Here is a 23,462-nt window from a genome sequence, read left to right as displayed (position 1 = left end):
AGATTATTTATAACACTGCTATTCTTAGATGCCATTAAAAACGCCTGTACAAAGGCAACATTATGAGTTTCTTTCACGTGGAGTTGGAGCAAATGTGTGCAGATTGTTGCACAAACACTGCCTGACGTGGCTGCTCTCTGCAGCCCTCCCCTTAATGGGTTTTTTTTTCACTTCCAAAAGGCACCTGCCAACGTTTGTCTTATTAAAAAAGTCTGTGTTGTCTTCATTTAGAAAGGGCATAGCAGTTTTTATCCAAAGTTACCAAACTCATCCCAGAGTGTGGGAACTGGAGACCCACTGCAAAGAGTAATGAGCCCTCCTCATTATGACTGGGTTTGGTGATGCTCAAAGTCACCTGTTTGTAATTGTTTGAAAACATTCAGCCCAATTTGGTCCCAAATGCCAGATTCTAGAAGGGAAAGGAGCCCTTTGATGTGTCCAGGCAGTGTTGGAGAGGGGACATTGGCTGGTTGGGGGGGTGAAGGATGTGGGACAGGAGCTGGGAAGGTCAGTGTGCAGTTAGAGATGGGGACATTGGCTGGCTGGGGGTGCAAGGTGGGGGACAGGAGCTGGGAAGGTCAGTGTGCAGTTGAAGGTGGGGACATTGGCTGGGGGGTGAAGGGAGGGGGACAGGAGCTGGGAAGGTCAGTGTGCAGTTGGAGGTGGAGGCAGAGCCCTCCTGGTCTCAGGAGCTTCTGGCCAGAGCCAGCACCCCAGAGGACCCAGGGATACTGGAAATTCTGCTCCTGACTCAGGGAACATCCCTGCCCATGTCAGGGGTTGGAACAAGATGGTCTTTAAGGTTCCTCCCAACCCAAACCATCCTGGGATTCTGTGATTCTCTGACTCTCTGGAGTGTGTCCTGCAGTGTTGGACACCAGAATCTCCCTGTAGCTGCTGCCAGTGCTTCCCATCTGTCCTGAGGTGGGGCTGCCCCTTCACCCAGTGCTGCCCAAGCCCTTGGAGGGGGCTCTGTGCCACTAAAACTGGGAGTTCAAGGAGATGGAGAGGAAAGCCTGTCTGCAGTGCCAGCCCCTGCCCAGGACTCATTTTGGGAGGGGCATTCAAACAGAGAATAATCAAAGTTGGAAAAGCTCTCCAAGATCAGTCAGCCCAACCTTCACCCAACACCCTGATGGCCACCAAGCCACATTGCCAAATGCAGCAAAATCTCATTTTCTGAACACTTCCAGGGATGGGGATTCCACCACAGCCTGTGCCAATGCCTGAAAACCCCTTTAATGAAGAAATGTTTCTTTCTATCTAATTTGCACTTCCCTTGGCACAGCTTGAGGCCATTTCCCCTTGTCCCACTCAATGGGGGCTGGGGGAAATAAAGTTCTTGGGCTGTCCCCATGTTGGATCCCACAAACCTGGGAGATCTGAGCTTTCTGTGCTTTCTGGCACTGACCCCCTGGAGAACACTGCTGTGACCTGAGGCCTTGGAGAAGGCTCCAAATCTGAGTGATGGAGTTAAAATCACTGGGGTGTAGTTGAATAGAAGTGTGTGATTGCACATGGTGAAGGGTTTGGAATTTGAGCTTTTTAGAATATAGTAACAGGTATGGGACAAGAGAGAGGATTTGGATGATGTCTCCTTTCTGTCTTCCTCCTCCTCCTTCATGATTTCAGGCAGCAGTTTCTGGTTGGACAGTCAGTGCTGCACTGAGGGTCACAGGAGTTTGGTTATTGGGTCAAAAGTATAAATAATAAAGGTGTTAATTCTCTATTGGACTGTTCAGCTTTAAAAGACCTTGTAACCAGCTGGATTCAGCTCCATTTTGCTCACTTTTAGCTGGTAGCCAGAGGTGTTGCTGAACTTTCTTTACCTTAGATAAAATTTAATAAACAACCAAGCCCAAACATGAGAAAATTCATCTTTATGTTTTTAATCCTGACTCTGAGTGAAGACAGAAGGAAATGAAGACAAAGCACTGATGAAGAGGTGCAAACACCACCCTGTTACAGCCCCACCAGGGTTGGGTCCCTGGGAGGGTCCAGGTGCTGGGGATGCCACAGGTGCAGCCCCAGAGGTGCTGGCAGGACCCTGCTCCACTCGTGGGCATCCCAAAAAGCAGCAGTGTGATGGTTTGGCAGGCAGCCCTGGTGGGGCTGTGCCCTGCTGGGGTTGCCCCCAGGGCCATGGCAGATGCCACTGTGCAGGCTCACAGGAACTCTGCCAGATTCACTCAGCTGACTTTTTTCTTGGCTTTTTTACTTTCAATTTTTTTTTTAAATGTGACTTTTTAGAATGAATTTTTATAAATCCTTTGTAAACCCCAGCCTACCCATGTTTCAAGAGACTCCTTCTTCGCTAATCAGACTTTGGTTTCAGCTTCAGTTTGACTCATGGGAAGAGGAACCAGATGAGGACTCAAAATCAAACCAGTGTGTTATTTTGAATTAGGATTTCCAAACTCAGAACAAAATCATCAGAAAAAAAAAAAAAGCCCCAAACACCACAAACCTCTGCTTGAACTTGGACTTTAAACCACCTGGGATGCACTTGGCCTGCTGGAGGAGCCCAGAGAGGAGAAAGGGGAGAAGTGTTTGAGGTGAATGCACAGGTTCTGGAGAGGTGATGCCAAGGAGAAAGAATAGGTTTGATAAGGGGGGTGGAGAGGTGTAAATGCTTTTTCCTTGTGGTCTGGACTTAAAGGAGAGCACATCACAAGCACACCTTCCTCAGCCAAGCAGACATCAATTTCCCAGGCTATCAACCTTGTAGGCTTGGCCATTCCATTCCATTTAAAGTCCTCCAGGAGCAGGGATGAGGTTCTCCAAAAGAGTTGGACAAATGATTTTAAAACAACTGTGTTGTTAGTGCCCTCCAAGGGGCTGGGAGGATCCATCCAAGCCCTTGAGCTCTAAAACTGCAAACATTTCCTGACCTATTTCTCTCCTTGCCTGCCTGGGAAAGGTCCAAGGGAGTGCTGAGGCCTGATCAGACAAACGAGGCCATGAGTTTGCTGTGTGGACAGAGCTCCCCTGCAGTCCCTGCACAAGGATTTGCCATCAGTGTTTCCACCCCTTGGGTTTGACCATGCACTTGAAGAAACACATTCCTGCCAGGCCCCTCTCTTCCCACCATCCCACCAGAGCACTGCTCAGCTAACAGCCTGAGACATGAAATGAGCTCTGTTCAAGGTTGGATGGATGATATGGGATGATCCTGGCACAGGGTGCCCAGAGAAACTGTGGCTGCCTCCTCTCTGGAAGCATCCAAGGCCAGGTGGGACACTTGGAAGGTGTGGAAGGTGTCCCTGCCCATGGCAGGGGTGGAGCTGGATGAGCTTTAAGGTCCCTTCCAGCTGAAACTGTTGATTCTGTCACCACGAGATCCCTGACAGGAAGGTGCAGCCAGGTGGGTGTCAGGCTCTTCTTCCAGGGGAGAAGGAACAACAAAAGGACACAGTCTCAAGCTGTGCCAGGGGAGGATTAGGTTGGACAACAAGAGGAATTTCTTCATGGAAAGGGTGCTGAGACTTTGGAAAGCACTGCCCAAGGAGGTGGTGGAGTCCCCACCCTGGAGGTGTTCAGGAAATGACTGGACATGGCACTCAGTGCTCTGAGCTGGTGACAAGGTGGGGTTCAGTCAAACATTGCACTTAGTGATTTTGAAGGACTTTTCTGACCTTAATGATTCTGTGTCTGTCAGCACTCTACTGCAGAAGTTGGTGAGGAATCACAGAATCACAGAATCACAGAGTGACTGGGTTGGAAGAGACCTCCAAGATCATCCATGAGTCCAACCCATGCCCTAACATCTCCACTAGACCGTGGCACCCAGTGCCACATCCAGTCTTTTCTTAAACACATCCAGGGATGGTGTCTCCATTCCAGTACTTTATTATTCTTTCCATTAGAAACTTTTCCCTGATATCCAACCTGTATTTCTCTTGGCACAGCTTGAGGTTGTGTCCTCTGGTTGTGTCAGTGCTGCCTGGAGAAGGAGACCAACCCCACCTGACTAAAACCACCTTTCAGGGAGCTGCAGGGAGTGAGAGGAGCCATAGGTGCTTTCTCTTTTCTGGGAGTTCACTCTGACCTCTTGTTCCCGTGGGAAAAGCAGAAATGTCTCCATGCCACCCGTGTCATTTCAGAGCTGTGACAGAGGTCAGTCCCTTGGTCACACCCTCAGTCACACTGAGGAAGTTCCCCAAACCTCACGTCTCACTCCCTGCCAGAGTCTCATGAGGTGACCCCTCATCACTGAGGGTGCAGGGGGTCCTGTGCAGAGACTTGAAGCCAGCAGATCTCAGGGACTCTGGGAACTTGCCAGCTCCAATTTTGAGCTGCTGCTCCTCTGTTCCATCTGATCTGCCTGAGCTGCCAGACCCGAGGTGCAGCCAGGATGATGAGCACCTTCAGAGTCACTACAGCCACTGGATTCCAAAATCTGTGCCTGCACCTCCTTTGCTCAGCTTGCTCACAGCTGGGCCCTCCTAAGAGCTCTGTTTTCCAGAATCACTGTGTTGTTGGCATTGCTGTTTTGCTCTGACTTTTGGGACTTTGTGGCAGTGAGGCTCCCAGCCACCTTTCTGTGGCCACACAGGATCCTCTGTCACCCTCCTCTGTTGACTCCATGTCCCTGGGAGACAGGGACTCCCTGTCCTTCTGTAAGAGGAAATCCTGCCTATCCACCAGTGCTTTTAGATGAAGGGCACAGTTCCTAACTGTGATCCATCACCTACACAAGTGCAAAGCCACCTGCACAGAGTGTGACTGCTCCAGTCCTCAAAACCAGGGGCAGAACAAAAGTTTGGAAATAGTCCCATTATCACTTTGAAATATGCTCTTGGGGTCCCCATGGAAACTTGACTGTGGTCCCTGGAGAAGCAGGCTCTGGGCAGTGGGGTGGGAACAGAACCTCTCCTGAGGTGTTCAGGTGGGCTTTACCTCCTGGCAGAGGGAGATGGGAGTTGGGGAAGAGCAAAGAGCTTGTGCTGAGGCTGGATAGGGCACAGGGGGAGGGAATGGAGGAGGAGGAAAGTGCAAAGAGAAAGGCACAGAAGAGGGAAGAAGTTGCCACCTCCATCGACCTCAAGGCTTAGAGAAGAAACCTGAGTTTTGTAGCTCTTGCCTTCTTTGGAGCCTTTGCTGAGAGGTGGAGAATAGGCCAGGGATATCCATGGTCACATCCCTGAGTCTGTGTCTCCCTGCCTGTTTGTTCAGACCTTGGTGGTCTCTCCACCCTGGTCTCCTGCCCTCCCTTCTCCAGAAGTGCAATGCCTGATTCTGGACTGACTTTTCTGATGATGGATTTGTGTTTTCCTGGCAGGATCTGAGTGAGCTGAACTCGACCACAGTGAAGAGCCCCACCAACACCGTGGCAGTGCAGAACCTCAAGGCTGGCACCATCTACGTGTTCCAGGTGCGGGCGCGCACCGTGGCTGGCTACGGCCGCTACAGTGGGAAGATGTATTTCCAGACCATGACTGAAGGTGAGTCTGCAGCTGCCTCTAAAGCTGATTCAGGGTCTAGAGACATGTGGAGATAGACATGCAGCTGTCCTCTTGCTGTCAGTCCCTTCTAGGGTGTGTTGACAAATCACATTCAAGACCTGGGTGCTTGCTCCATGCAGAGAAGGCTCCAGTTTGTTCCCAGCTTTCTGTTCTGCTCAGCTGGATGTAGAGGAAGCAAAATTGGTGTTTTCTACCTGCACAGCTGCTGATGACAAACACAGAGCCATGTCTTAATTTTCTAAATTTGTGCTGTTAAATAAAACAGGCCAAGCCAGTTTTTTAGCCTTAGGGCCAAGGACAAGACACAGCACGCAGCCACAGGACTAAAAAGGAATAGTTCCTTCTGGGACACATCCCCCAACCAGAGGGGAGTCCTGACTGTCCCACACCAAAGCCATGCCAGAAATCAAACATGGCCTGTGCTCAGGATGTTCTGACTTGGGTGAGCTCGTGAGGATGGCCCATGCTGTGCCACAGTAACCTGTTCCCTTTTGTGTGCCAGCTGAGTACCAGACCAGCGTGCAGGAGAAGCTGCCGCTCATCATCGGCTCCTCGGCAGCAGGGCTGGTGTTCCTCATCGCCGTGGTGGTCATTGGCATCGTGTGCAGCAGGTAGGGCAGGCTGGGACAGCCCTCTCCTCCTCCTGCAACTCCCAGTTCCATTGGGACACAGCCCCACCCCAGAGCTTGGACCAGGGATGCTGGAGGCTGACTCAGGGGACATCCCTGCCCATCTCAGGGGTTGGAACAAAATGGTCTTTAAGGTCCCTCCCAGCCCAAACCATCCTGGGGTTCTGTGATTCTCTGACTCTCTGGAGTGTGTCCTGCAGTGTTGGGCACCAGAATCCCCCTGCAGCCAAAGCTGCTGCTGGTGTTTCTGATTTTTCTGATTTCATTCCTAAGGCTTCTTTGGCCGAGGGCGGCTGTTCCACCTTTGTTTGTTTTAACTGTGCTGCTGACTGTTGTCTGCACCTGGTCCCTCGGTGGCATTTGGGATTGTGACATCCTTTTTGTGCCTCTTTCATCTCTGTTTGTCCTTTTTGTGTCCCTCTTGCATCCCTGCTGGAGTCACTGCTGGAGCTGGCAGTGATCACTGATGGTGGGCTCCTGGGCTGTGGTGGGGCTGCAGGGGGATGGCCCAGGGAGGGGACAGAGGTGTCCCCAGCACAGCCCCAGCCCCGAGGGGCCCATGCTGTGCTCAGCTCTCCCTTCCCTTCCAGAAGGCGGGGCTTCGAGCGGGCAGACTCGGAGTACACGGACAAGCTGCAGCACTACACCAGCGGCCACAGTACGTACCGGGGGCCGCCCCCGGGCCTGGGGGGCCGCTCCCTGCTCGGTTCGTGCTCCTGTTCACTCGGGGCTTGCAGGGAGGGCAGGGTGTGCATGTGTGTGTGTGGGCAGGGCAGCTCTGCATCCCCCCAGCCCCTGATCCCTGCTCTGCTCTCTGCCCTGAGCGTGCCCTCCAGACCTCTGTGACAGCAGCACCGCTGAAGCATCACTGTGTTCTGTGCTGCAGCCTCTGCCACCACACTGGGTCTTGTTCCTCCAGCAGTGAGAGCCCTTCCCTGAGCCATCCCCATCCCCCTGCAGGAACCCTTTGCTACAGCCCATCCCAGTGCTCCCAGATTCCCAGAAGACATGAGATGTATCTATATATAAGTATTTCATACACCTAACATGCCCTCTCTTGTAGCCTCCCTCTCCCAACATCCCTGTGCAAGGCACTACCTCACATTCAGCATTCCTGCTTCACCCCAGGGCATCCCTCTTCCCCATCCCTGGCAGTGTCCAAGGCCAGGTTGGACAGGGCTTGGAGCAACCTGGGATAGTGCCAGGTGTCCATGGAATGAGATGAGCTCATTTAAGATTCCTTTCAACTCAAACCATTCCATGATTCTGTGATTAACCCCTGCCTTCATGTCCCTGAAATTCCTTTCTCCCCCATCACTAGAGACCTGTTGCTTTATTCCAATCTCTGTTGTGATTTTTTCCCATGTTCTACTTGCAGCTTCAGGATTTCTGCCCCTTTAATACTTTGTTCCTGTACAAATCCAGGCCTTGCTCAGAGCATGGAAAACACCAGTAGTGTTTCCACTCAGGACTCACATTTGCTCCTGCATTTACCTGGGAAACACATCCCAAAAGGCAGAGCTGCAGCCCTGTGCCCCAGCAGCCTGTGCTGGCTGCCTCACTATCACTTACCAGGAAAAATGACACTTTTCAGGAGACATTATGTAAATGCAGCTCTCAGTTGTTTGTCAGTCTGGGCTGCAAACACACATTCACACATTCTCCCGGGGCCTGGTGTGGGATGTGACAGCTCCAGGCTGGGATGGTTTAATCACTGTGCCTGCACCACTTGGAGCAGGGCTGGGATGCAGCAGAGCTGGTACAGCCTGGGGTGCCTTGAGCCCCCTCCTCACCCAGCTCACCTGGCCAGGGCTCAGTCCCTGCAGTGATTGCTGTGCAGCAAATTGCCAAGGGCTAGGCAGCCTGGGAGCCCTGCAGAATGCCCTGAGTACAGCCATGCTGGGAGTCAGCCTGGTGCTGTGTGGGGCTCCTTGTTTAGGGAGCTGGGAGCTCTGCTCTCCAAACAGCCCATCTTGGAGTGAGAAAATGAGTGTGGAAAGGGCAGGAGCACAGGTGAGAGCTGCTGCACAGTGGGATGTGGCAGCAGCACTCCAGCCTCACCAGGGGCCTTTCCCATGACGTGTCACTGTGTCCCCTGCTCAGCCTGGCAAGTGGAACCTGTCTTTTGTGATTTTCCTTGTGTGTCCCACTGCTCTCTTGGGGCTCCCAAGAGGGAACCCAGCCTTGGGCAGGGGTGCCAGTCAGAACAGGGCAGACTGGACTATCCCTCCTGCTTGCACAGCTCCTGCAGGAGTCACAGATCCCCCATGGAAGAGGCTGTCTGCAGTTTGTAGTCCAGGCTCATGCTGTAGCTCCCCACTGCCCCAACAATTCCTTGTGGGCCAGTGTTCATTAAAATCAGCTTTAATAGTTCTATGTAACATGGTTCTGTATTGTTCTTTCTCAAACTGTTTTCTCTCTGTCTGCTTTGTACCTTGATTATGCAACTTGCTGAGGTGAAAAAACCATCACTCAGTTTTCTCTTTTCCTTGATGCCAGCCATTGCAGTTGCATCCATCTGTCTGACTCTCTCCCTCACGTTTACACAGTGACTCCAGGGATGAAGATTTATATCGACCCTTTCACCTATGAAGATCCCAATGAGGCTGTCAGGGAATTTGCAAAAGAAATTGATATCTCTTGTGTCAAAATCGAGCAGGTGATTGGGGCAGGTAGGTGACCTGGGCATGGCTGATGGCCCTCAGCAGCACAGGCTCCTTCATGGGGCCAGCATTTGGGAGGATTTAGCCTGATGCCACTAGGGCTGATGCCACTAAGGTCTTGCTTAGCCCCAGGCTGGACTAGAAGGAGCAGGGGAGTGTGGGAGAAGCAAGACCATCAGTTCTCATGTGCACATAATTCATTGTGCAGTGCTTCTCATGGATGGGTGCAACTGGAGGGTGGAGAGGGAGGGGACACAGATCAGGGCTGGGCAGTGAGCTCAGGGGTGGGCAGTGAGCTCAGGGATGGATCAGGGATGGATCAGGGCTGGGCAGTGAGCTCAGGGACAGATCAGGGCTGGGCAGTGAGCTCAGGGACGGATCAGGGATGGATCAGGGATGGGCAGTGAGCTCAGGGATGGATCAGGGATGGGCAGTGACCTCAGGGTTGGACAGTGAGCTCAGGGGTGGGCCGGGCAGGCACAGCTGGGGCCAGGGGTCCCTCAGTGGGGGAGGCTCACTGACCCTGCCCTGTGTTCACAGGGGAGTTTGGTGAGGTGTGCAGTGGGCATCTCAAGCTTCCAGGCAAAAGAGAGATCTTTGTGGCCATCAAGACCCTCAAGTCTGGCTATACGGAGAAGCAGAGGCGGGACTTCCTGAGTGAGGCCAGCATCATGGGGCAGTTCGACCACCCCAACGTCATCCACCTGGAGGGGGTGGTCACCAAGAGCTCTCCAGTCATGATCATCACTGAGTTCATGGAGAATGGCTCACTGGACTCCTTCCTGCGGGTATGACATCTGGGAGGGTGCAGCTTTCCAGGCTGGGCTAGCACAGAGGGGATCTGGGGGGAGGTTCCCTTTCCAGTGGCATTCCCTGCCTGGCATCCCCTGGCACTGGGGCAGCTGCTGGATAGTGCAGAGCTCTGTGTTGTGGGAGCAGAGCTGGGGGTGACACAGCAGGTTTGTCACTTCTTATGTGTCTGTCACTGATCCTAGTGAGAGGCTGTGCCTGCCCACAGGAGCACATCCCCACTGACACCCATGGAGGAGCAGGCACAGCTGTAACTCTGCAGGACTGCACCTCCAGCTCTGCCTAAATATTTCCAGTTCTGGGTTGGAGGTGGGTGATTGGCTCTGTTGAAGGGACATAACCTGGTCAAGAGGAATAGATTGGTCCTCCTGAGCTCTCCTGGGTGCTGCTGTAGTGGTGTCCTTGGGATGTGTGAGGTGGGTGCTTGAGGGGGATTGAACTCATGGGTGTGGAAAGAGGCTCCTGGCCACGAGGGGCTGTGAATCTGCTCCTGTCACCCGTGTCCTGTGTCCCTCAGCAAAACGACGGGCAGTTCACGGTGATCCAGCTGGTGGGGATGCTGCGGGGCATCGCCGCGGGCATGAAGTACCTGGCAGACATGAACTACGTGCACCGGGACCTGGCAGCCCGAAACATCCTGGTCAACAGCAACCTGGTGTGCAAGGTGTCGGATTTCGGCCTCTCCCGCTTCCTGGAGGACGACACCTCCGACCCCACCTACACCAGTGCTCTGGTAATGCTGCTCTTCTGCGAGGGAGGGGGAAAGGGTGGGAGAGGGACAGGGGACATCCCCCCTGACACACGTTTTCAGGGGGTCAGCAGTGGAAAGGTCTGAGAAAGACAAATGGAATAAGGTGAAGAAGATTTTCCCTGTCATTCCTGTGTTCCCCCAAGCATGTCTGCAAACACACACATGTCCCTGGAAAGCCCTTGGTTGGGGTCGTGCTCTGCAGCCTCCCCCTGTGATTCACCTGGGATGCTTTGGGATGAGACACTGCCCTGACAGATCTGTTACCAGGGCAGCAGCTCTGGGTTTTTTACCATCACTGTGCAGTCGTGCTGCCCTGCTGTCCTTCCTCATGTCCTGTCACTGGCTCAGCCCCTGGAAGGACAGACTGAAGTGTACAAGTGTGTAGAAGTATCTAGATACTAGATACTGATCTTCCAGAGAGCATCCAAAATAAACAGAAAAACACTCCTAGAAATGACTTGATGTTCAGTAACAACTCCCCAGGAACACTTGGTGCCATAGACACAAGTCCCACCAAAATTCATGTCAGGCTGCAGAAGGTGCCCCAGGACCAGAGGATTATTTGGTTTTTTGCTCAGTGAGAGCACAGCCAGGAGTCCTCACAAATGGCACACAGAAACACTCTGCACAGCACATCAGGATCAGTGCTCATGGCAGGAATCCTTGGAAATCACTGGTGATAGAGCTGGGGCATGACCTGTAGGAAATCACCTCTCCTGGGCCTTTTGAAGCTGGCAGTGATGAGATGCCTGGCATAGCTCTTAGTAAATTTTGTCAGTGGCTGAATACCTAACACACACCTGGAACAGTGTGGGTTTATTCTCATCCATGGAGCTTCAGACATCCACTCATCTATCTTACACAGCCAACAATGGTTTTTACAAACACTTATAATATTTATTTCTCACAACATGTTCCTTACAGCCAATTAAATTTCCCTTTGTTAACTAAATACATGGTGTTTACTGCTGTTCTCTATCCCTGGTTTTGTGCCTGTAGCTTTTCTCTCTAGTAATAAATTAGTCATCCCTAATTTATTCTCCTTGAGCTGTGGGCACTGTAGCAGGACATTTGTTATCCATAGTGACAGACTGTGTGCACCTACTGTATCAGAAGTATCTTCTCTGCAAAATGGTTTTTTATCATCATTCTCCCAGTGACCTTGTGTCCATGGCTGGGCAGAAGCCACAAGCTCTGGCCTGGGAGGTTCATGCTGGACCTTAGGAAAGTCTTCAGAGAGGTGAAGCTCCAACTCAGACCCCACAGAGATGGGAGGTCTCACTAAAGAGCTCCCACAAGAATCCTCAGAAGTCTGATTTCTGCTTTAGGACTTCTTTTTTAGCCATTTTTAAAATCCACTGCTTGCCAGGAGTTCTGTCAAGAGCCTGCCTGATGGAGAGGACATCCTGTTTGGTGTGGGTTGCTTCATCTTTCCCTCTTGTGGAAAACATAACATTTTGTCTGAGGTTTGTGGCTGTGAGAAGATTAAGGAACATTATCTTTTTTCATTATTCTGGCATGTACTGGGGCTGAGTACTATGAAGTCCTGGGAGACCCTTAATAAGACATGGCAGTTGTTCATTGACAGAATATAATGTTTTTTAATCTTCTCACAGCCACAAAACACAGACACTTCTGCTTATTTTTTTCTGCACAGGGAAGATTTTCCCTTCAGAAGGTGCCTTGAGTGAAAGTCCAAAGCTCCTGGTAGAAAATTAGGAGGCAGGAAGGGCTTAAGCAGAGCCTTCAATCCCTGTGTCCCCATTTGTGTGGTCCTGATTTCTCCAGAGCTGGGTGACAGAGACCCCAGTGCCCACCCAGCCCATCCCATTTCCCACCAGTGCCCCCATCCCACACTGAAGGATCAGAAGCTGCTGGGTCAGGTGTATATCCACAGACAGCCTGGGACACCAGGGCTCCACCCAGAAATGGTGCAGTGCTGATTTCCAAGAGTGGAAGCTGTACAAGGCTGAAGAGGAAGGTGTTCCAATTCCCTTTAATCTTCTTTGGAGGTAGCCAGGTGACAGCAAAAAAAGGGAGGGAGATCAGTTTGGGTTTTTCACATTCCTGGGCGTTCACTTTCTACCAATGACCATCTTGGGCTGAGGATCACTGGAGCAGGAGGCAGGGAAGGAGCTGGCCTTGGTTCAGGTGGTGAAGAGGACACTGAGGGGACACCTCTGAGTGACCTTCAGGGCAGTAATGAGGAGACAGAGCCAAACTCTGCAGTGGCACCAGATGATACAACGAGGGGTCATAGACAAAAATATGGCTGGGGTGGTTCAAGGTGAACCACAGGAAAAGCTCCTTCCTCAGGAGGGTGGTGGGACCAAATGGGGAGAATCATCATCATCATCATCATCCCTGAAGGTTTCCAGCATGGCTGGACAATCCACATCCACCCTGAGGGACAGACAGTCCTGTGCTCCCTCCCTCCTGGGATTTTAGCAGAATATCACAGGCAAATACTGTGGGCAGTGCTGTTGTTGATTTCTCTGCTGTCTCTGTTCCATGGCCTGTTTGTCTCTGCAGGGGGGGAAGATCCCGATCCGATGGACGGCACCCGAGGCCATTCAGTACCGAAAGTTCACCTCAGCCAGTGACGTGTGGAGCTATGGAATTGTCATGTGGGAGGTGATGTCCTATGGAGAGCGGCCCTACTGGGACATGACCAACCAGGATGTGAGTTCTGGGCAAAGCAGGGGCACAGACACCACAGTGGGAGCATTGCAAGGCTGTCCCAGCCTGTGGCATGTCCACAGCCTTCTCTCTGAGATGTGGCCAACACCTTTGCAAGCAACAATGGGAATAATTTGGGGATTTATTCTGGGATTGGGTGGGTACACAGGGAGCACCCCAGGGGTATTGGCAGGTGCTGAGAAAGGGAAGCAGCAGATGGGTGGAAAAGGAGATGTCCTTGAGTTGAGAGCCTCTGGAGCAGAGCTTCATCCACTGGGATCACAGACACTCCAGGAGGGTCTGTTACAAAATGGCTTGGGTTGGAAGAGGCCTTTAAAGATCATCTCCTTCCAGCCCCCTGTCATGGTCAAGGACATCTTTTGCTAGATGGTCATTAAATCTCCCCTGGGAAGCTTGGGCTGTGGTCTGTAAGAAGCCAAGTAACAGACACAGCTAGAAACCAAAACCATGAGGTACTTCAGAACATGCTGGATTTTAAATATTTCATTCCTCTGCTCTAATTCAGGTCAAACATTACATGCACTCCTTGCTCCCAGGGATCCAGCAGTTTCCTTAAGGATGGCCCCTGGCTGCAGTCCCTGCCCTCAGCACAGCATGGCCATTTCCATTCTCCCTGCTCCTCTTGGTGTGGTACCTGGGGCTCAAAGCCCCCCTGGCCAGTGGCAGTGAGCACTGTGTGTGTCAGAAGGGCTCTTCTAACTCTGTCTCTGGGAACAGCTGCCCTTCCTCACCTCATGCCAAGGTCCTGGGTGGACCTAGGGGGTGCAGAAAGCTCATCCTGGCTCTTGCAGTCTCTGCCTGGCTTTCAGTGTGTCTCAGAGCAGCCTCTGGGGAGTCCCTTGAAGCCCTCAGACAGGTTCTTCCATCTCCACCATCCTGTGGGCTCCTGAGACCTTGCCTTACAGGGAGAGAGTGAAAGCCAAGCTCCCACCTGGCTCCTGTCCCTGTGGCAGATCAGACCTTTCCCATCTCAATAGCTCTCCATCCTGGTTTCTCCAGAGTGGGACTATCTCCTCCCTAATGCCTGGTGGGAATTTATAAACATGGATTCCTAAGCCTGGAGCAGGTGGATGCCTTTGAACCTTTGCTGTTCACAGCCTTGCTCCATCCTCTGCCACACCAGGAAAATGTTTCCATCAGTTCTTGGAGGCAGAGGGATGGGACTCAGGGGTCTGCCTTTCTCAGCAGAGCAAGATCAGATCTAAGCCATCATTGTCCTCAGTTTCAAGCATGTCCTGCACCAGCTGTTCCTGTACCTCCCCTGTCCTTTGTCCTTCTCCTGGAGCTCTCCCCTTGCTGTTTCTCCAGTGGCAGCACCAATGTCTGTGCTGGGATGGCAGAGCTGTGCTGGGATGGCAGAGCTGGGATGGCAGAGCTGTGCTGGGGATGGCAGGGCTGTGCTGGGATGGCAGAGCTGGGATGGCAGAGCTGGGATGGCAGAGCTGTGCTCAGATGGCAGAGCTGTGCTCAGATGGCAGAGCTGGGGATGGCAGAGCTGTGCTCAGATGGCAGAGCTGTGCTGGGATGGCAGAGCTGTGCTCAGATGGCAGGGCTGTGCTGGGATGGCAGAGCTGTGCTCAGATGGCAGAGCTGTGCTGGGATGGCAGGGCTGTGCTGGGATGGCAGGGCTGTGCTGGGATGGCAGAGCTGTGCTCAGATGGCAGGGCTGTGCTGGGATGACAGAGCTGTGCTGGGATGACAGAGCTGTGCTGGGATGGCAGGGCTGTGCTGGGATGGCAGGGCTGTGCTGGGATGGCAGAGCTGGGATGGCAGAGCTGTGCTGGGATGGCAGGGCTGTGCTGGGATGGCAGAACTGTGCTGGGATGTGAGAGCTGTGCTGGGATGGCAGGGCTGTGCTGGGATGGCAGGGCTGTGCTCAGATGGCAGGGCTGTGCTGGGATGGCAGGGCTGTGCTGGGATGGCAGAGCTGGGATGGCAGAGCTGTGCTGGGATGGCAGGGCTGTGCTGGGATGGCAGGGCTGTGCTGGGATGGCAGAGCTGGGATGGCAGAGCTGTGCTGGGATGGCAGGGCTGTGCTGGGATGGCAGGGCTGTGCTGGGATGGCAGAGCTGTGCTGGGATGGCAGAGCTGTGCTGGGATGGCAGGGCTGTGCTGGGATGGCAGAGCTGTGCTCAGATGGCAGGGCTGTGCTGGAATGGCAGAGCTGTGCTGGGATGGCAGAGCTGTGCTCAGATGGCAGGGCTGTGCTGGGATGGCAGGGCTGTGCTCAGATGGCAGGGCTGTGCTGGGATGGCAGGGCTGTGCTGGGGTGGCAGGGCTGTGCTGGAATGGCAGAGCTGTGCTGGGGTGGCAGAGCTGTGCTCAGATGGCAGGGCTGTGCCTCGCCCTGGCGCCTCCCACTGCTCTGTCCCCATCCCTGCTCCCCCTTTCCATGCCCCAGGACACAATGCCCCAGAAATTGTCACCACTTAAGCCCAGCTGGTCCTGCTGTGGAGGAGTGTGCAGATATTGAGGGCAGATTACCCTCCTGACCCTGGGGTGTGAACGACTGGGGCAGCTGGGAGAGGACTCACAGAGAGCTGGGGCTGGTGTGGCTGATGGCAGCAGGACTCACTGCAACAGAGATGAGTGCTTGGTGTTTGTGTGGTGCTGGTCCCACCCTGTGCCTCCCCTGCTGCTGTCCTGGGCAGACCTGGCACCCAGGGATCTGCTCAGGGCCCAGCACCCTTGGGAGGATCCCTGAGCTGCACAGAGCTCATCAGTGGCTGTGCAATCCTTGAGGCTGGAAGAGGCTCTGAGATCATTGCAGCACTGCCACATTCACCCTAAAAAGTCCCCAAGTGCCACATGCACACACCTGCTGAAGCCTTCCAGGGGTGGTGACTCCAGCACCTCCCTGCACAGCCTGTTTCAATGCTTCACAACCCTTTCCATGAAGAAATTTTTCCCTACCATCCAATCTAAGCTTTCAACTTGAAGCCATTTAGTCTTGTCCTACCACTTGTTACCTGGGAGAAGAGACCAGCCCTCCCAGCTCCAGCCTCCTGCCAATGATTTGTGGAGGAGTTTCCTCTGGTCAGACCTTCACAGACCCTGTGGGGCCACCACCATGTCCAGCCAGGGCAGCAGAGCTGGGGGAGGACTCTTCCCCCTGGCAAATTGTGGCAGCAGCAGTGCCAGCCCCAGCTCAGGTCAGCCTGGTCACACACAGCAGTGCCTGCAGCACCTCCCAGAGCATTCCCTGCCTGGAACCACAGACATCTCAAACCCTGCCACGTGTCCCACCTCACACCCTGGATTGTTTGGCATGGATCAGCCACCAGCTCCTCCCTGCTTCTCTCCCATTCCCAGTATCCTTCATTTTCTGTGTGTAGTTTTCCCACTCAACAATATATCCACCAGCACAAGTATTCCTAGACTTCCCTAGGATGGGAGCACAGCCCTAGGGAATCCCACCAGGAAGATCTCTGTTGGAATTGTGCAGGACATGGCTGGACAAAGCCATGGCAGCCTTGATCCTGTGGTGAGAATGGCCAGACACACTGAGGTTCTTTCTCAGGATCCCTCTTTTTTCCCTTTTCCATCATTCTCATGGAGAGTTGGTGATTTTGGGATCTGCTCCTGATGTCTGCAGTATCCTCAGTTCTGGTTTTTGTCCTTCCTCTGGGTTTTGTTGCCATGCACGAGCCCATCTCTGCTGTTCAAGGCTCCTTCTGCTCATCCTTCAGTGCCTGTGCTGTGCCTGGCCAAGGAGGCAGGAGAGGATCCTGCCTGTGCCTGCCTCTGGCAGAGGAACAGATGGTCCTGGAAGAAGTGGAGCAGCTGCATCCTCATTTGTCACCCAGGAGGGGATGGAGGGTGCAGGTGCAGAGTGGCAGGGAGATGGAGCTCCCGTTGGAGAGGATCCTGCAGCACATGTTCCAGTGGGCATTGCAACACCAGGCATTTCCCCAGACTGTGTGGAGCAGCAAGGAGAGACCAAAGCCTTTTTGGAGGAGCCTGGAGCTGCAGTGTGGCTCTGGCAAGGTGTGCTGCAGCTCTTCTGTGCACACTGCAGCCAAGTTCTGCTGGGCCTGGCCCTGCTGACTGGGATCTGAGTGCTCCCACAGCCCTGCAGGAAGATCCAGCTGTTTGTGCTGACTGAGCACCCCCAGGCCATGGCACAGCCCTGTCACCTGGAGCACAAAACACCTCTGGAGGATGGCAAACACAGGGACAGGCTCACCCCCTTCTCTGGATGGGGATGTTTTCCCAGCAGCTGTTGTGCTGTGTCCAAGGGAAGCATGATCCCTTCTCTCTGCCCTCCCCTGCGTGCAGCTGTGGGATCACAGGGATGCTCCTGTCCCCACATCAGGACACTGCTCATGACAATCAGCCAGCCAGGCTGGTGTCACCCCCCAGGACACCTCAGCTGACCTGCTGAGGGCTGGAAGTCACAGTGTGAGGTGGGGTGAGATGGGAAGGCAGCAGTGAGTACAGGCTGCAGGATCAGTGTGTCACTCACCCTCAGGACCCAAGAGAAGGCACATGATGAATGAAGCAGGTTTTATCACAGCTGTGTTGATGCCTCTTTCTCCTCCTGCAGGTGATAAATGCCATTGAGCAGGACTATAGGCTGCCACCACCCATGGACTGCCCAAATGCCCTTCACCAGCTGATGCTTGACTGTTGGCAGAAGGATCGAAACCACCGGCCCAAATTTGGGCAAATTGTCAACACCTTGGACAAAATGATCCGAAATCCCAACAGCCTGAAAGCCATGGCACCTCTCTCCTCTGGGTATGTGTCTCCTCTTGTCCTTGGGCTCCTCTGAGCAGGTCTGGTGTCCGCTGGCTCCTGGTGGCACTGTCACTGCACCTCTCAGGAGCTGCTTTAGAGCTTGGCCTGTGTTTGATCCTGTAGAGGCAGAGCACTAAAAGATCATAGAATCACAAATTGGGGTGAAAGAAACCTTAAATCCCATCTCATTCCACCCCCTGCCATGGGCAGGGACACCTTCCACTGGACCAGGTTACTCCAAGCCCCATCCAGGCTGTCCTTGGGACACCTTCCATTGGACCAGGCTGCTCCAAGCCCCATCCAAGCTGTCCTTGAACACTTCCAGGCTTGGGGCACCCACAGAGCAGGGGTACAGATGTCGAGGTCCCTCTCCCTGTGCAGCTCTGGTGAGCACAGGCAGCTCTGGGACTGCACTCTGCACACAGAGGAGCACCCTGGTTTCATGGACATGGGGGGCTGGGGCAGTGGGATTGTTCTGGAGTTCCAGTCCCACTGCACTGGAAGCAGTGAAGCCTGTGAGGCAGTGTGGAGCTCCCTGGGCTGCACCAGCACTGCTCCTAGATGAGAATGAACTTTGTCCCTGTGTGCAACCAGGATTTAAAGCTGCATCCCCTCATCTCTGATGGCTCCTGCCTCTCCTGCAGGAACTAATCCAGAAATGTTCCCCTGATGCTCTGCACAGTCCTTCCTTGGCAGAACAGTGAATTTTGGGTGGAATTCCACAACCCAGGGCAGTGCCTGCACTGTGGGTGATGCTGATGCAGTGCCTCCAGCTGCTGGAGGGTGCAGAACAGCTGTGCTTGCAGCTCTGGTCAGTCACTGCCCATTTATTTGTGTGTTTCAGGATGAATCTCCCCCTCCTTGACCGCACAATCCCAGATTACACCAGCTTCAACACTGTGGATGAGTGGCTGGATGCCATCAAGATGAGCCAGTACAAGGAGAGCTTTGCCAGTGCTGGTTTCACCACCTTTGATGTAGTATCTCAGATGACTGTAGAGTAAGTGCCCAGGTTTTGAGTCCCAAAGGACAAGGGGAAGTCCCAGCAGTTGCGCAACAATTGGTATTGAATTAGATTTTATTTTCATATGATGTGGTTTTGCTTTTATGGAATTGTTGCTTTGTGGAGCCATCTTTATCCAGTCTCCAGACCATGTGTCTGTCAGTCTGCACCTGCAGAATTCCTCTCCCCACTACCACCCTGTGAAAATGAACACCCTGCCACTGGTGTCCAAACACACTGAGGTTTCAGGCTGGCATCAGACAATTCTCCAGAGCAGTTCAGAACTCTGCAGTCTCCTGCATGGCTGTTGTATTGATGGAGACAAGCATGGTGCAAAGTTCTGCCTAAGAAAGGCAGAATCACAGAGTGGTTACAGTTGAAAGGGACTCTGGAGGTCACCCAGGCCAACCTTCCTGCTCAGGCAAGGTCTTCTAGAGCTCCTCACTCAGGATTAGATCTGTGGGAACAGATTCCACACCCTGGCTGGGAAACCTGTTCCACCCACACAATAAAGAAGTTCTTCCTCATGTTCAGGTGGATCTTTCTGGGCATCCATTTCTTCCCATTGCCTCTGAACCTACTGAGCCTCCTCCAGCCTCTGCCACAACCCCTCACACACCTTGATAAGATCCTCTTGTGGAGGGTGGTTTCAGGTTTGTGCTGCATCCACTAAAAATGTCATGGATCTACAAAAATCACCCTGCAGTGACACATTCTTAGCTAGTTCTTCAGAGAAATCAGGCAGTGAAATCCCTCTTCTGGTGGGTTTTGAAATCCCTTGGGGCTGGCTGGGGCTTTGATGCCTCTGCTGAAGGATTTGTGGCTGGCTGCAGGTGTCTGTAGAAGCCCTCAGAAAGGGCCAAGCATTGGAGCTGTAAGGGCTGCACTGTCCCTGAGCCTGGTGGCCAGGGAGGGTTTTGGATTTGGTGCTTAAATCCAGATCTTAAATCTAGTCAGAATCCATTCACTCAAACAGCCACTGCAACCTTCTCTGGTTTTTTGTTCTTGTTTGCTGCTGAGAAGTTCACAGGACAGTTCTGACTGTTTTGGGACATCTGTAGTGCAGTCCCAAGGCCCTGGGGATGATTTTGGCTGTGTTTATACAACAGCAAGAAAGAAAATCTGAAGGGTGGGGAAGAACTTTGACCAAAGAGAGGAATCAGAGCACAACCCACCCCTACCTGATTCTGATTTTTGCAGGATCTGACAGCAAGCAGGATGCAGAGAGTCAAGCTAATGCTGGCAGTTCTTTCACAGACATGCTCATGCTCAGTATCCCTTAAATGCCACTTCTCCAGTCCCTTACCATGTCCCTCAGGTCCTCTCCAGGAACCTTCACAATCCCAAGGGCATCCTCAGCTCATGTCCCACCAGTTTTGGCAAACTTCCATTCCCCATTCCTCACCTGCTTGGCTGGATGTACAATAGACAGAACAGTCCAAGTCCTTTTTCCTTGGAAAATGGTGAACAGGACTTGACACCACCCCTGATGTTCACTGGCCTTTGCAGAAGTTGATAGGAATGTCAGGGGAGCTGCTGGTTCATCCAGGTTTGGAGCCAGCAAAGTGTGAATGTTTCCTGCAGACTGACTCAGTTCAGCAGATCCACATGGATCAACTCTGACCTGCTGGAAAGGGTTCTCTGCTTTGTCTGCAGGCTGGGAATCCTTTCAAGAATCACAGAACCATTTGAATTGGAAGGGACCTTAAAGCTCATCTTAAAGCCATGGCAGGGACACCTCCCACCATCCCTGGGTGCTCCCAGCTCCATCCAGCCTGGCCTTGGACACTGCCAGGGATCCAGGGGCAGCCACAGCTGCTGTGGGCACCCTGTGCCAGGGCCTGCCCACCCTGGCCAAGGGATAAAATTCCCTCCCAATATCCAATCAGATGTTTAATGTCCAGGGCAGAAGGCTGGAATCACAGGGCTGTGCAGAGCCACAGTCTTACTCTGATTTACAGACACAGTGAAGAATTTTTCCACCCTTTGGAGCTCCTCTTCACCCTTCTCTGCCCAATAACCTCTGCTCTAAACATGGCAAAGTTTCTGCCACTCTTGCCCTTGAACATCTGTCCCTAACACTCAAGGACAAAAAGCACCTGAAATTCCTTCCAGCCACATTTGGGTCACGTGGCTCCCATCCCCTGATGGGAAGAAGAAGATCTGAAGATTTCATGACTGAGGTTTATTCACCAAGGGGGAGATGAGAACAAACCCAGCTGGAGACGTGGATAGAACCAATTTAGAACCACACTCATGCTCTAGGCATGACTTTTATTTCTCTCAGATGTCTAAATCTATAAAAAAAAATAGAAGCTGCCCAAAAATGAGATTGCCATGATTTAACAAAAGGATAAGTGCAGAAATTCATCCCTTCATGTTCTTATCAGCTCAAAGGAAAAGCATCAAGAACAGCATCATCTGCATATGAGGAGGGGCAGGACATCCCTGTCCTGTGTCTCCAGGGGTAGAAAAAACAGGTTAGTGTGTCACAAAGTGAAAGAAAATCTGAAACAGTACAAGAGTGAAAAATTTAAGACAAATTGACTCACAAGCATTTGGTTTCACACTCCCTGTTGAGCTTCAGGACTCTGAGGGTGCTGCAGGTAGGTAGAAAGTGCAAAGATTGGACAATAAAAAAAGTGAAAAAGTGGAAGTTGCACAGGGTTTGCATCTGTTTGTTGCATTCATGGAAGAAATCTGTGGATATTTCAGCTCCCTACATTCCTTTCTCATGGACTCATAGAATCAGGCAGTCACAGAATCACAGAATGGTTTGGGTTGAAAGGGACCTTAAAGATAATTTGAAATAACATCCATGATCTTGTTGTGCTGTGAGAAAATCTCTGCTGATATTTGTGTTTGTTTCCTTTCCTCCCCAAGGGACATTCTGCGAGTCGGGGTCACTTTAGCAGGACACCAGAAGAAAATCCTGAACAGTATCCAGGTGATGAGAGCACAGATGAACCAAATCCAGTCTGTGGAGGTTTGATAGCTGCCTGTCCTCCCACTCCTCCTCCTTGAGCCCTGCTCCCCTTTGCCCCTGTGTGTCCAAGCTCCAGGTCCTGAGTGCTCTGCATGGACAGGAAGCTGCTCTGAGGATCACAGCAGCACGAGGGAACACCCTGCCCTCAACCATCAGAAGTTGCCAAGAGCTTCTAGAATTTAAGCAATGGAAAAAGGGAACAAAAAAAAAGACAACTATTTTGAAAAAAAAAAAAGAACAAAAACAAAACGAGCAAACTACAAAATATTTTTAAATAATAATAAAGCAATTGCATTCTTGAAAAGGGCTCCAAGACCAATGGGAGTCTCCAAAGGAAGAGAAAAGAGCAGCTTCATGTTTCCTCTTGCACAAGGCTGCTGCAGCTGGAGCCAGGCACCTCTGGAGCAGTGGGACTTCTCCAGGAAGAGGAATGCAAGGCAAGGCCACGAGAAGCACATCCCTTCCTCCCATGGGCTCTGGGAATGAGCCAGGCCCTTCCCCAGAGCCCCTGGGAGCACATCCAGTGGGGAGAGCTGAGGCTTTTGGTGCTCTGGAACCAAGTGCATCTCAGAAACTGATGGACTTCTTCAAAAGCTGAAGACTTTTTTTTTTAAAAAAAAAAACAACAAAACCACAACAAATAAACTAAGACTAGAGGAGGCTGTTTCCAACAAATGAGAAGGAATCTGTAATGCCTGGGGGGGTGGGGATGGGGAAAAGCAATCCTTTTTACATCTCTTATTTTCTCTTGTCATGGAACAGTTTTGTGAGTGGCAGTTTCCTAAGGGTCCGTCCATCCACCCTCCAGTGGCATCGTGTCTCACACATATCATTGCTCCAGACTTTTAGTGATATCCTTTCTAGATGCCAATGATCTTTTCCCAGAAGACTTCCCAAGTACAGTATGTAGTAGTTTTTGATTACAAATGCTGACGTGTACCTTTATTTTTTGGTTGTCATTGTTGGGAGATTTGTCCTTTTTACGTTGTTTTGTTAACACCAGTTTGTGAGTTGGGGGTTGGAAATTTTCAGTTGGTTGGGGGTTTGGTTTTTTTTTTAAAATGAAAAAGAAATGACATCTCCAAGCATCATATCATCCAAGAACTTAAATCCCTTCCCTGTGGAAGGATAAATTGCAGTTTATTGACCATATGACAGGAGAAAAAGGTTTTTTATATGCACATTTCCTCCCGTTTGCTGATTTGTTCTTTCCAATTGGTCGTGGCACCACAGATGTTTGTGGCTCTTGGGGTTCCAGGGGTTTGCCAAGGTAAAAACCAGCTCAGCTGGGGGGTGAGCAGCATCACAGGGGGGTTGGGAGGGGAAGGTGGCAGAGTGTTTGGGTTTGTGAGGGAATGATGACTCCACAGCTGGCTTCAGAGCCCTTGGGAAATGTCTGGCTGCTGAGGGAGCCCTTGGATGGTGCAGGGAGAGGCAGGGCCAGCCCAGTGCTCCCAGAGGAGCTCAGCACAGCATTCAGGACTGGGGTTGTTGTCTCCAGGTCCCTGCAGGGGCCAGGCTGTGCCTTGGGGACCCTGTCCCTTTGTGGCTGGTGCAGCTCCAGGCTCAGCCCCTCGCATCAAAGAGATCCTGGGACAGCACAACTCTAATCCCAGCTCTCCAAAATGCTGTGCTTGAAGCTGAATGACCAATCAAAACAATTTATTTAGGTCCTGGCCAGGTCTTTGGGGTGTGTGAATGCCACCAGCTGAGGT

At 52.2% G+C, this 23,462-nt stretch overlaps 1 protein-coding gene across 4 annotated transcripts in view; it reads left to right on the top strand.

Annotated features, from left to right (window-relative positions):
* Positions 1 to 22,692, top strand: part of EPHB2 (EPH receptor B2) — a 128,210-nt gene extending 105,518 nt beyond the window's left edge. The window contains exons 7-16 of one of the 4 annotated variants that reach the window (XM_033079582.2): positions 5,282 to 5,444; positions 5,968 to 6,076; positions 6,685 to 6,752; positions 8,644 to 8,766; positions 9,298 to 9,545; positions 10,085 to 10,300; positions 12,851 to 13,000; positions 17,565 to 17,758; positions 18,603 to 18,758; positions 21,645 to 22,692. In XM_033079582.2, the coding sequence (XP_032935473.1) occupies positions 5,282 to 5,444; positions 5,968 to 6,076; positions 6,685 to 6,752; positions 8,644 to 8,766; positions 9,298 to 9,545; positions 10,085 to 10,300; positions 12,851 to 13,000; positions 17,565 to 17,758; positions 18,603 to 18,758; positions 21,645 to 21,753 (1,536 nt within the window). In that variant the 3' untranslated portion in view covers positions 21,754 to 22,692. Of the gene's footprint in view, positions 1 to 5,281; positions 5,445 to 5,967; positions 6,077 to 6,684; positions 6,801 to 8,643; positions 8,767 to 9,297; positions 9,546 to 10,084; positions 10,301 to 12,850; positions 13,001 to 17,564; positions 17,759 to 18,602; positions 18,759 to 21,644 lie in introns of all 4 variants that reach the window. The other 3 variants (XM_033079580.2, XM_033079583.2, XM_033079581.2) reach the window with 3 other exon arrangements.
* The last annotated feature ends 770 nt before the right edge of the window (positions 22,693 to 23,462 follow it).

Source organism: Catharus ustulatus, chromosome 24 (assembly GCF_009819885.2).
Source record: "Catharus ustulatus isolate bCatUst1 chromosome 24, bCatUst1.pri.v2, whole genome shotgun sequence".
In the NCBI taxonomy this organism is placed as follows: Eukaryota; Metazoa; Chordata; class Aves; order Passeriformes; family Turdidae; genus Catharus; species Catharus ustulatus.
Note: the sequence above shows the minus strand (reverse complement) of the source record. Positions and strands in the feature narration are given on the sequence as shown.